Below are 11,216 nucleotides of genomic sequence, written 5' to 3'. Positions count from 1 at the left end.
GGGAATTTTAAAATAATAAAATAACGAAAAAAATACATTAGAATGTGGTAGCAATACATTGCATAATTTGGGACAATTATTAGAAGATATATATAAATTATATAGTAGAAATATAGAAATTCCCATGGGAATTAAAAAAAAAGGTTTCGTGAAGGTATATAACGTTACATGAGCAAGCGAGCCTTCAGTGGAAATGATCAAATTGAAAATCCAACTTTTCAACGGCATAATATTTTATTTGCTATGTCCCTGAATTTTTTAAATAAGAAATTATAATTTACTGTGTTTTTGCCAGTAGCATACATTAAAAGAGTTGCCTCTTTATTAAGCAATGACATCTGCATTTATTTGCAGATGTTGCCCTCTACTGGTCATGATGTGCTTAGAACACTAAACACCTAATAAAGACTACAGTCAACCCAACATCTTTGAGGAGATGACACCCACCCTAACCCCCACGAGCACGGCAAATGACTTTAGTTTATACGGTGAAATATTACATATAATACCCCTTATTATATCGTTACTAGTACTGTAGACTGTCAGAAAAATTGTCAAAATATGTGCCTCAGCTGTCACTGGGGTGGTACCCTTTATATTTTGCTTACAGTAAAGTCTACAATTTATACTAACAAGTTTACTTCTGACATAAACATGCATTTTCTGTAAATCATCTATGAAACCGTATGCATTGTGAAAAGCACTATACAATAATACATTGAAAACAAACTCAACTGACAAAAAGCCTTTTAAATGCATGCATTTATTTATGACATTATTTAAGATTATATTAAAATGTAAGTAAATGTAATTAAAGATTTTTGTTTAAAATGTATAATATTCATGTCTGTCAAAAACATTCTAATAATTTTAGAATTTCAGTAACACATCTTCTGGGAATTTTATTAGAAGCTTTAATTTATCCTAAAGTTTATCACAAACATAGTTCATGATGTATTTGATAGCAAGCCATGTCTCTCTTGAAGTTGAAACGATTTGGTCCGCAGGCAAGAGGAATCCGTACGTGCCAGTATCACGCAGCTCAAAAGCATAGGAATATTTGATGCCACGATTGTAAGCCCAGTCAATACTTGCACCACTAGCTTGCTCTGTGATAAAAACAAAACAAAACAAAAAACACAAGCATTAGTTTTTTTTTCATCAGGTTGCATGCATTTAACAATACTGAGAACCCACTTATAGATCTCATGTATTAGCATTGCTGTTCATTTAATATTTACATTTTACACAGAGATTTTACCTGTGGTCAACCTATTCAAAACCAAGTAAGCCACAAGACAGCACTTACCTATAGTGCTAAAGATACTTCCGACTTGGTAGACAGTGCCATGCCAAGATTTGAGTGCATTTGCTGCAGACAGAGCCACACTGTGCTAAACACACAAACACACAGACTATGAAATCATTTACAATAACCAGTGAGAAAAAACCAAACAAACAAAGTATTAGCAATGCAGATTGACTTACAAGTTCACTTTTGTCAGGAGTGTCTTTTCCAGTATAACCGTAAGGATACATAAGGAGCTGTTTGAATGAGTGAAGAGTAATGAAAGATTTAAAGTTCGCATTGTTCACAATAAAATTAGCCATATTTTTCACTTCAATCTCAGAGTTAGCAGAAGGGCCGCGGTAGTCTTCAGCACAGGGATCGTCACTGGCTCCAGGAGCTAGGTGAAAATATGCACAGACACACTGAAAGTTAGCTAAAATTGTAATTTATTGACCTAATAATACATTATTTTTCATTTCAAGATATAATGAGAATATTGACGTACTCCCAAATTCAGCATCCCAGTTCCGATTGATGTCAACGCCACGACATTTGGGGTTAGAGGTCACAGAACGATTTTTACGCCAAAACCGGTAAAGTTCCTAATTAAAAATATGACAATATAAAAATAATAATTAATCATGAGAACTTTTCTGAAACATTTATTTGTTCTCATGCTAATTTATCGATTACATTTGGGGAAGTGTGGGAGAAGACGTATCCATCGGGGTTTGCCACAATCAACATGTAGATATCCATTACACCCAGGATTTTAGGCACAGGGGCACGTTTACTTGCAAAGTCTGTGGCAATCTAGAGATGTAAAAGAATCTGATTGGAAGGTTTCAAAGATGGGAAACAACTGGTACTTTTGTTGACTAGTAAGAATTTTTATCTTTGCAAATACATTGCTCAAACACCAAACTGTCACTTTGTGGTATTCTTGTGGTTTCTTTTAAAACATGTTTTGAGTTTATTAATGCCCATTGCAAAAAATCTGATCTTGCTAAGCAACTCTAAGGATCAATAAAATATTAAATAATTATTTTAATGACATCATGAATGGGATTACTGCGTAAAACAATTGCTTCCACAAAAGATGTATATATGCATAAACATCACAGGAAGCATCATGAATGTTAGTAAACGTCATGAATGTGTCAAGAGGTCCTTCCTGTCAGCAGAAATCATTACAAACTTGCAATCTTACTTTGAATGTCCACTCAGTAATTTCTCACACTTTTAAAATATTTTGCACATAAAATATTACTCCAAAATATTGCACATAAGAACACATAAACAGCACAATAAAAAAAAACTTCCCCTCAGTGTTTTATGGCCAACAGACTTAACCAAGTACTAAATGAATAACTTAACAACAATCTCAATCACCTGGTTGGCTATCCACACTGCAGTTGCATGGGAAATCCACTCTCTGGCGTGGATTCCAGCGTCAATCCAGATCGCTGGTTTTCCTGCTCCACCTGTGCTGAACTGAATCAATTCTAAATAAATTTTATAAAATTGACAGATATTTGTCTAGAATATGTGTTCATATTCATGTAATCTATTAGACTTCACCTTGAGGACATACATGGGCCGGTTCTCATAAGACTTGCCAATATCCACTTTAGAGACGACATTAGAGTGAGCCGCAACAAGAGTATCCATCCAACTGTAAATCTGAAGAAGTTCATTGAAATATTAAGACTCATAAATACATGATAATGTCATGCATTTAGTTTTGAATGTGTCTGCATATGTGACTCATTTTTAATACTATATGTGTACGTACTTCATCCAGGGTGTGATAAGTAGTAAAGTTAAAGATCTTGCTACTGCTCTCCATCGCTGCATTTTTCCTCATCTCTGCTTTTTCCTTATCCAGAAGTTCCTGAGATGCAGTAAAACATATTGCTATAAATTACATTACAAAGGACATTGTAGTTAAACTGATAAAAATAAATATGATCAAACTGAAATCATTAGACCTCCTTAACTTTCAGTAACTATAATCAATCATTCAAACTAAAATTTTTAACATGGACACTCAATATCTCACCTGCACATTGTTGATCATGACTGTGAAAGGGATCTTCTTTCCATTGAGGAATTTTTTAACAGCGTACAGACTGGCGTGAGGCACGCGGATATCAACAGGCAGAGCGGTAGAGATGCCATCAGTCCAGAAATCCAGCTACAAGACCGTTTGAACAGTAAAAAAAAAGGTAAAAGAGTAACATAAATATACTTTAGGGGTGTTTAAGGGTACAGTGAAATTTGTCACACCTCCCGGTTTCCTTTCAGCTTATTCAGAACCTCAAGGTGGTCCTCAGTTTCCGCATGGATTCGGAAAACTTGGTCTCTGGTGAGAAAAACAGTAGAAATCAGAAATGTTATATACATGTTTATATATATATATATATATATATATATATATATATATATATATATAATATAATGTTAAAATACAATTTAAATATGTGATGATTCCGCAAAAGGTGGCATTGTAGAATGAGCCATAAGGCTCTTAAAGCAGACATATCATGCTTTTAAATCTGTTCTTTTTACATATAAATTATCTATTTGTGGTCTATATAAAGCGAAACTGCAATGCTTGGGTCTGAATTCCTCATTATTATAGCCCCACAGGCCCCCTTTCTACCCCTTTTCTGATGTGCATCTGAGAGCAACTCGTTTTGGTACTGTCTTTTTAAATGCACGTCATACCCTGCAGGTTGCAGAGGTGACACTCGGTTAAACTCCACCCCGTTCGGCCATTTTTGTAGTTTTATAGCAGAGATACGATTATCTAGCGGCACAGAAACTTTTTATTTACTCGTTATTCACAAAATGTCAACAACGGAAGACTTGTCCATCCAGCCTTACATGTTCGCGCCAGAGTCGGAAATGGAGCGAGATGAAAATGAAGACGAAGAACCTGCAGAACAACGTCTTCATATGGAGGTATCGCAATGGTGTGTTAATGCCGGCTGTCTTATTTCAGAATATTAACAATTATAAAGTTGACTATTATTCTTAGTTAATTGTAAGTTGTTGTAATATGCTATAACTTAATCCCGGGTTGATGACCACATGCGACATCCACAGGCTACAGCCTTCGGATTGAGAAACAGCACTGCTAAACCATGACAACCGTGTACTTTACTGTTTTTAAAGTTATTTACAGCTTACCGAAGTGCTCTGGTCGTCGTCTCCAAAGATAGAAGTAATTGACCCCTCAATCAGACGAAGTCTATCGGCAAATCCTACTTTATACTGGTGGAGGTTGGTGAAATAGTTATCCTTGAAGTGCTTCGCGCACTAAAAAATGACATTTCCGTGAAAAATAAAACTCAACCAGGCACAGGTTCAACAACCGAACATTTTGATTTACTCTCTCGTAACTTCTGCATCCTTGAGCTTGGACTACAATATCGCAGCGAGAAATTGAAAATGGCGGATTGCTCGTAGTGTTGGGCTGGAAGTCGATGTCCTTATTTAGCAGTTCCGCTGCAAATACTGTGACGTAATTGTTCAAAAAACGTAATAGATAATAGAAAAATCAGAACCGGTTGGAAAATATGACCAAAAAAGAATATAAAGATATCAACAAAGCACCTGAAGAGACTAATTTCAACTTTTATGTACTTCTAAACACTTCAAATATACAACAAAATGCATTTAAGAGCTAAGAAAGTAGATTTAGCATGATATGTCTCCTTTAAATATTAAAGGTGTGCACAGTTTATTGACTATACTATATCAACTATTAATTTGCAATTGATTAACTTTTTTGTGTATCTGAACTCACCCTTTAATGAGTCCTTCACAGACCAGAAGTGTAAAGATGGCTTGATACAGATAAAGCTTCATGTTCTCCTCTTCATGAAATGATCTCTACTCTGGTTATTGTTTACCTCAAAGCTGCTCTTATACGAAAGCGCTGAACTATCTGACAAAATAAAAATTGCCTAAGTTCCTTCCTGAACCTTCGTTCGTTATTTCTTTAATCTTTCAACTAGCAATAAAAGCAATATTCGTTTCTAGTGTTGTGACAGGATCATGACAGCCCTACGTGTTTTGTGTGAGAGCACATAGCCATTTTTTATTCTAAATGTGCTCTCCTGGTCTGCTCTACTTAAGTTTTTTTTTTTTTTACACCCTTGTGGGCTTTGTTCTCCCGTTTTTTTGTTTGTATATAAAGTCTTTGTTATAACCTCATCTGTCTGCGCTTGGGTCAGCCAGTCTCATTCTGACAGAATGAACCGTCCAGAAAGGAACCCAGTAGACAGCCCTGTTTCCTGCGATGCTGGGGGCCTCGAACGCAGAATGGTGGAGGTTTTGGCCAGAGCATACATCATCGCTGTTCTTTATGACCCACCCACCCTTGCAGGAGTGGGGGGATTTGGTTCGTCTGCCCTACTGGAACATGGTAGTGTTGCCTGGTCCAGTGTGTAGCGGCAAAGGACCAGGCCGAGCAGGCTCTTCGCATGCGCCACTGTCTCCCATCCTGGAGGGTCGTGTGCTGGCAGTCATGTTTCTGGAGAACCCTACTCCATCCGTCTCGACTCCCAAAGTTCTTACCCCACCAGTTATCCTTCGTGGAAAGCAAGGGAGAAGGGAATTGTATTATATTTGGGTTATTCATCAATTGAGGTGGCAATTGAGCGGCAGAAATTGTAAAAATGCTTGTTTGTTTTCTTTTAATAAAATGCATTTAAAATTAGTTTAATATGCTACATCCATTCAAATTGAAGGTTAATAAATTGTTTATTTATACACTTATGTCTGTGGTGTTACTAATATTTGAAGTAAAAGACAGTAACAGCACAGACAAATGAGCCTAAATCATTTCTTTTCTAAAATGGAGGCTGCCATTTTGATGATTTCAAGATCAGGGGACATTTAGGAAATATTAATAAGTATGTATTTATCAAAATTTGATTAAAATATTTAAAATCTGCAAGGTCATAAGCATAACACCACAGACACTAATTAAATTTTTACAGAAATTTAGTTAAGATTTAGTTAAGAAAAGAATGCACTTGCCATTAAACCTCAGATCTAGAAAGGTTTAAGACTTAAATGTAATAGACATGATCATGTTAACAATTTTGTTTTGTTTTATGCTTATTAATAACCTACCGTAATACAGCCGTGGGTAAGGGTGCTGTTTGTCAACTGTCCCGTTTTAGCCGGGACGTCCCGTATTTTGAGCCTAATAGTGTCCCGTTTTTTTTACTGCTACGCTGATCTAACCAGTGACCCAGTGACTGATACAACAGGCTTGTTTGACTTCATGTGGCGTCACAAGAACCGAGCGGCAGATAACATCAAAATCTCGCGAGAACTATTCGAGAAATCATACAGAGCAGACTGCTATCGAAATACTCTCGCGGTACTTTGATGTCATCCATTTGTCAATTTAAAAAATTACAATATATATATATTTTAAACAATTTAATACAATTGTACATGTTAAATAAAATCTATATTCACAATATAACCACTTCATTTATGTTAAAAATGTCATATTGTTGTAATTACAAAATTACCTCTTTTTGTGGTATGGTGGTGCATATTATATTTCAAATGCAATCTCTCAAACCCAATTAAATATGTATTTTAAAACAAAAAAATGTAAATGTTAATAGTGCATGATTTGTCTTTATCCTACAGAATACAAACATAGAAATATTTTATAATTTATTGGTATTTAAAGTTTATTTCAACAGTTGTAAAGTAAAGTATAGGGATACCACTTGCCACCACAAATAAAGAATGACCCATTTCTTTTATGTGTGCTTGCATTTGTAAGTTAAGCAATTTTCATACATTGACAGACTATTACTTCTGAAAGCGCTTTATTTATTAGCAGATGTTGCCCCCTATTGGTCATGATGTGGTTTGAGCACTAAAATATAAAATGTTACTCTTAACATTTAGCATTTTAAGATACAAGCACTGCTAAAAGTGATATAAATTGTATGTTTGTTCCCTATATTCTATTAAATTATGAAAATGCAAAATAACTAATAAATAAAATTGTTTTACTAGTGGTCTACGAATGTGTGGACTCCTTGCAAGCCATTTTATTTTATATAATAAATGCTATGAAATTCATTAGTGTTTATTTCTGTACTGTTTATCAAATTTTATTGAAAAATTCCTATAATTTAAGAAAATACTGCAATGTGATAGGATAAATAAAGAATTGGCATCATGAAACAAATAAAACTAATATAACTGGATCCATAAATACAGACAAATATTGTATGCATTGCCATATTTATTTCTAACTTTAATAATTTTGATTTTGTTCTCAATAAGGATGATTACTAACATATTTCATCATATATTTAAGAGCAAGCCAGGTCTCCCTTGCAGTGGGAATGATCTGGTTGGCAGGTAAAAGAAAACCATAGACGCCGGTGTCCCGCAGCTCAAAAGTGAACGAATATTTAATGCCAATGTCATAAGTCCAGTCGATGCTTCCACCACTCGCTGGGTCTAGAACGAAAAAAACAACAACATGCAGAATATGAGAACATAACTTCCTCACTTTTGTGTATTGTTGACTTATTTCTTGTTGAAGAGGAGAGGTTTGAGCAGGACATCAAAAAAATCACTTTTTTAAATAGCCAGTAGGCTTTTCTTCTGTCACAACCAGGAGCATCTCTAAAGGGTTAATAAGTACCATGATACTAAATCTAACGGCCTACAGGTCCCCATGGCCCTGTTCACAGCCACACATTTAGATTTATGCATCTGGCAAATGGTTTTATCCAAAGCAATTCACAGTGCCTTATTAGGTATAAAATGATGTTGTCAATACAGTCAATTAAAAAGGCTTGAAGATATTGCCCACTTACAGATAATATTGCAGATGCTTCCAACTTCATATGTGGTGTTGTACAGAGAACTGAGTTTACTGGCTGCAGCCGTGACTACAGTATGCTACAATAACCCAAAACAATATATGATAGTGAGATTATTTAAGACAAACCATGGTATATAAAGCATTAAATGTTTGTGAATATGGTTTGGCTTACAAGCTCAGACTGATCAGGAGCATCTGTGCACGTGTAGCCGTACGGATACATTAAGAGCTGAGAGTAAGCGTGAATGGAGATAAAAGATTTAAAGTTGCCGTGTCTCTTGATAAGATCCACAATGTTTTTTACTTCCATCTCAGAGTTGGCATACGGGCCGTGGTAGATCTCAGTACAGGGGTCATTGCTGGCTCCAGGCCCTGGAAAAAATGTGACAGGATTGTCATCTTGCAGATCATTAACATTGAGTAAACGCATTCCTACTGTACTGTACGTACCCCCAAATTTAGCGTTCCAGTTCCGGTTGAGGTCAACGCCACGGCATTTCGGGTTAGGGGTCACAGAGCGGTTTTTACGCCACATGCGGTGCTTTCGCCAATTAAAGAGAGTACATTTAGAAATACCATTAGACAATTCTTCAAAACATTTATTTATGCAAACTTACATTTGTGTGGGAGAAGACGTATCCATCTGGGTTGGTCACAGTCAGCATGTAGATATCCATTACACTAAGGATTTTAGGCACAGGGCCACGATTTTTTGCTAAATCTTTGGCAATCTAGAGATTCAAACGAAACGGATTAAGTGTCAAAAGATAAAATATTGGTAAGATGTCTTTGCAAGTATATTGACCAATGTTGCTCAAACATCGAACTGTCATCTTGTGGTTGCTGTATGGTTCCTTATGGTTTCTTTTGAAACATGTTTTTGAGTTTATATTGCACATAACTTCCCCTTGCTCAACAGATCTTGCTCGGAAATAATTTCTAAGCATCAATTGAATTATTGAATGTATTAGCGAAAGCTGTGTATATGCATTCATAAGTAAATATTGTGAATGTGATCACATCCTGTGTGCATCTTAAGAAGAAAATTACTCTGCATGTTTTATGAACAACAAACTTAACCTTGACTAAACAATCTCACTGACCCGGTTGGCAATCCACACTGCAGTTGCAGGGGAAATCCACTCTCTGGCGTGGATGCCCGCGTCAATCCAGATCGCTGGTTTTCTCGCTCCACCTGTGCTGAACTGAATTCATTAAAAAAGATTTTAAAAATAGACAGATGTTAGTTTATGATCTGATTGTGTTCATATTTATATAATCTATAGACTTCACCTTGAGGACATACATGGGCCGGTTCTCATAAGACTTGCCAATCTCCACTTTAGAGACGACTTTAGAGTGAGTCGCAACAAGAGTATCCATCCAACTGTAAATCTGAAGAAGTTCATTGAAATATTCACATTCATAAATAAATGACATCATGGTTATGACACATATTTAGTTTTGAATTTGACCAATTTTTTACAATATTATATGTGGTGTGTGTACTTACTTCATCCAGGGTGTGATAAGCAGCAAAGTTAAAGATCTTGCTACTGCTCTCCATCCGTGCATTACTCTCCATCTCTGCTTTCTCCTTATCCAGAAGTTCCTGAGATGCAGTAAAACATTATTACACATTTTGCTATAAATTACATTACAAAGGACATTGTGGTTAAACTGGTGAAAATAAATATGATGTGATTTCTCATGTGCCAAACTAAAATCTTTAGACCTTCTTAATTTTCAGTAATCTATAAACAAAAATTTTCAACATGGACCCTCAATCTCTCACCTGCACATTGTTGATCATGACAGTGAAAGGGATCTTGTTTGCATTGAGGATGTTTTTAACATCGGACAGACTGGCGTGAGGCACAAGGACATCAATAGGCAGAGTGGTAGAGATGCCATCAGTCCAGAAATCCAGCTACAGATACATGAAAGTGTAACACAGATATGCTTCAGTGTTTTATAGGTATAGTAAAAACTGTCATACCTCCTGGTTTCCTCTCAACTCATACAGAACCTCAAGGTGGTCCTCAGTTTTCGCATGGATTCTGAGAACTTGGTCTCTGTCAAGAAAACAGTAGAAATCAGAAAATGTATATAGAAATGTTATTAAAAATCATTAAAATAAGCAATGACTTATCAACAAGACAAGACATATTGTATTGTAAAGGTGTGCTGTGCAATTTTATTTAAGGCCGGTATTGACTTTATATGTCAACTGTTATTCTGCAACTATTTTGTGTATCTAAACTCACCCTTTAAAGAGCTCCACGCAGTAAACTGCCACCAAAAGTGTAAAGATGGTTTGATACAGATACAACTTCATGTTTTTCTCTTTATGAAATGATCTGTGGTTCTGTATTTCAAAGCTGCTCTTATATATGAAAGCCCTAAACCACAATGTGACAAAAACATGGTTATAAATATGGCAAAAGTTCCTTCCTTATTCTACTGTAATTGCTAAGAATTTTTTGCTCTTCCTTTTTTATTTCTTAAGAAGCGACATAAGATCAAAGGAGAAAAGATAAATGAAAATCAAAACTACAGTAAACCACACTAAACAGTATTGTGACCAGTATGTCAACGCATATAGCACATATAAATAAGAAGACAGGTTTTTTTAAACAAAATCTATTAATTTGTTTGTTATGTTTTCAACATTTCAGCTTATGGTTTCGTAACATCCAAATGACCAACTCTAATAGTACCAAATATCCAATTAATTACTTTAATGGACCAATGGTTTGCTTTCAATTTTTTACATCTAGCTTCAAGAAACCCATGATTGTGAAAAGATAATTTTGCTCAATGTAAGTGACTGAAAAAATACTGAGTAAAACAGGAGGAACTTTTGTGTCAACAAACACATGGCTTTATTATAATAGTTCATTTAATTCTGTTAAGACAACTCAAACATGTATTTTTGTCTGGGACAAGCTTAAGCCATGTCCTGGAAGCCACCCCTAAAAATGTAAACTGTTATGTCAACTATGTTTTTAAGAATACACGTGACATAAATTGTATCACTTG

At 35.5% G+C, this 11,216-nt stretch overlaps 2 protein-coding genes across 3 annotated transcripts; both read right to left on the bottom strand.

Moving 5' to 3' along the window:
• Nucleotides 1-918: 918 nt before the first annotated feature.
• Nucleotides 919-6,546, bottom strand: LOC135758840 (carboxypeptidase A1-like). 2 transcript variants are annotated; one of them, XM_065273525.2, is made up of 12 exons: nucleotides 6,440-6,546; nucleotides 5,106-5,891; nucleotides 3,581-3,656; nucleotides 3,354-3,488; nucleotides 3,087-3,185; nucleotides 2,873-2,974; nucleotides 2,684-2,785; nucleotides 1,985-2,104; nucleotides 1,797-1,893; nucleotides 1,489-1,688; nucleotides 1,310-1,394; nucleotides 919-1,109 (listed from the first exon to the last, which is right to left on the bottom strand). In XM_065273525.2, exons 2-12 carry the CDS (start codon nucleotides 5,165-5,167, stop codon nucleotides 925-927), a joined length of 1,263 nt encoding a protein of 420 aa, XP_065129597.2. In that variant the 5' UTR covers nucleotides 5,168-5,891; nucleotides 6,440-6,546; the 3' UTR covers nucleotides 919-924. The 2 variants fall into 2 exon arrangements, with proteins under 2 accessions (XP_065129597.2, XP_073669363.1); XM_073813262.1 differs by having other exon boundaries at nucleotides 3,360-3,488.
• Nucleotides 6,547-7,090: 544 nt separating this feature from the next.
• On the bottom strand, nucleotides 7,091-10,752 carry LOC135781812 (carboxypeptidase A2-like). Its single transcript, XM_065292378.2, has 11 exons — nucleotides 10,442-10,752; nucleotides 10,174-10,249; nucleotides 9,970-10,104; nucleotides 9,688-9,786; nucleotides 9,468-9,569; nucleotides 9,278-9,379; nucleotides 8,792-8,905; nucleotides 8,625-8,715; nucleotides 8,347-8,546; nucleotides 8,167-8,251; nucleotides 7,091-7,804 (listed from the first exon to the last, which is right to left on the bottom strand). Exons 1-11 carry the CDS (start codon nucleotides 10,510-10,512, stop codon nucleotides 7,617-7,619), a joined length of 1,263 nt encoding a protein of 420 aa, XP_065148450.1. The 5' UTR covers nucleotides 10,513-10,752; the 3' UTR covers nucleotides 7,091-7,616.
• Nucleotides 10,753-11,216: the final 464 nt, after the last annotated feature.

This window comes from Paramisgurnus dabryanus, chromosome 23 (assembly GCF_030506205.2).
Source record: "Paramisgurnus dabryanus chromosome 23, PD_genome_1.1, whole genome shotgun sequence".
In the NCBI taxonomy this organism is placed as follows: Eukaryota; Metazoa; Chordata; class Actinopteri; order Cypriniformes; family Cobitidae; genus Paramisgurnus; species Paramisgurnus dabryanus.
The sequence above is the reverse complement of the archived record's forward strand: the minus strand, read 5'-3'. Positions and strand labels throughout refer to the sequence as shown.

Coding starts and splice junctions, on each gene's coding strand:
- LOC135758840 (XM_065273525.2), bottom strand. CDS start 5,167: ATGAAGCTTTATCTGTATCAAGCCATCTTTACACTTCTGGTCTGTGAA. Junction 3,489..3,580: donor AGCTGAAAGGAAACCGGGAG/GTGTGACAAATT, acceptor ACGGTCTTGTAG/CTGGATTTCTGGACTGATGG. Junction 1,894..1,984: donor TCTCCCACACTTCCCCAAAT/GTAATCGATAAA, acceptor ATTTTTAATTAG/GAACTTTACCGGTTTTGGCG.
- LOC135781812 (XM_065292378.2), bottom strand. CDS start 10,512: ATGAAGTTGTATCTGTATCAAACCATCTTTACACTTTTGGTGGCAGTT. Junction 9,787..9,969: donor TCATGATCAACAATGTGCAG/GTGAGAGATTGA, acceptor ACTGCATCTCAG/GAACTTCTGGATAAGGAGAA. Junction 8,252..8,346: donor CTCCTGATCAGTCTGAGCTT/GTAAGCCAAACC, acceptor GGGTTATTGTAG/CATACTGTAGTCACGGCTGC.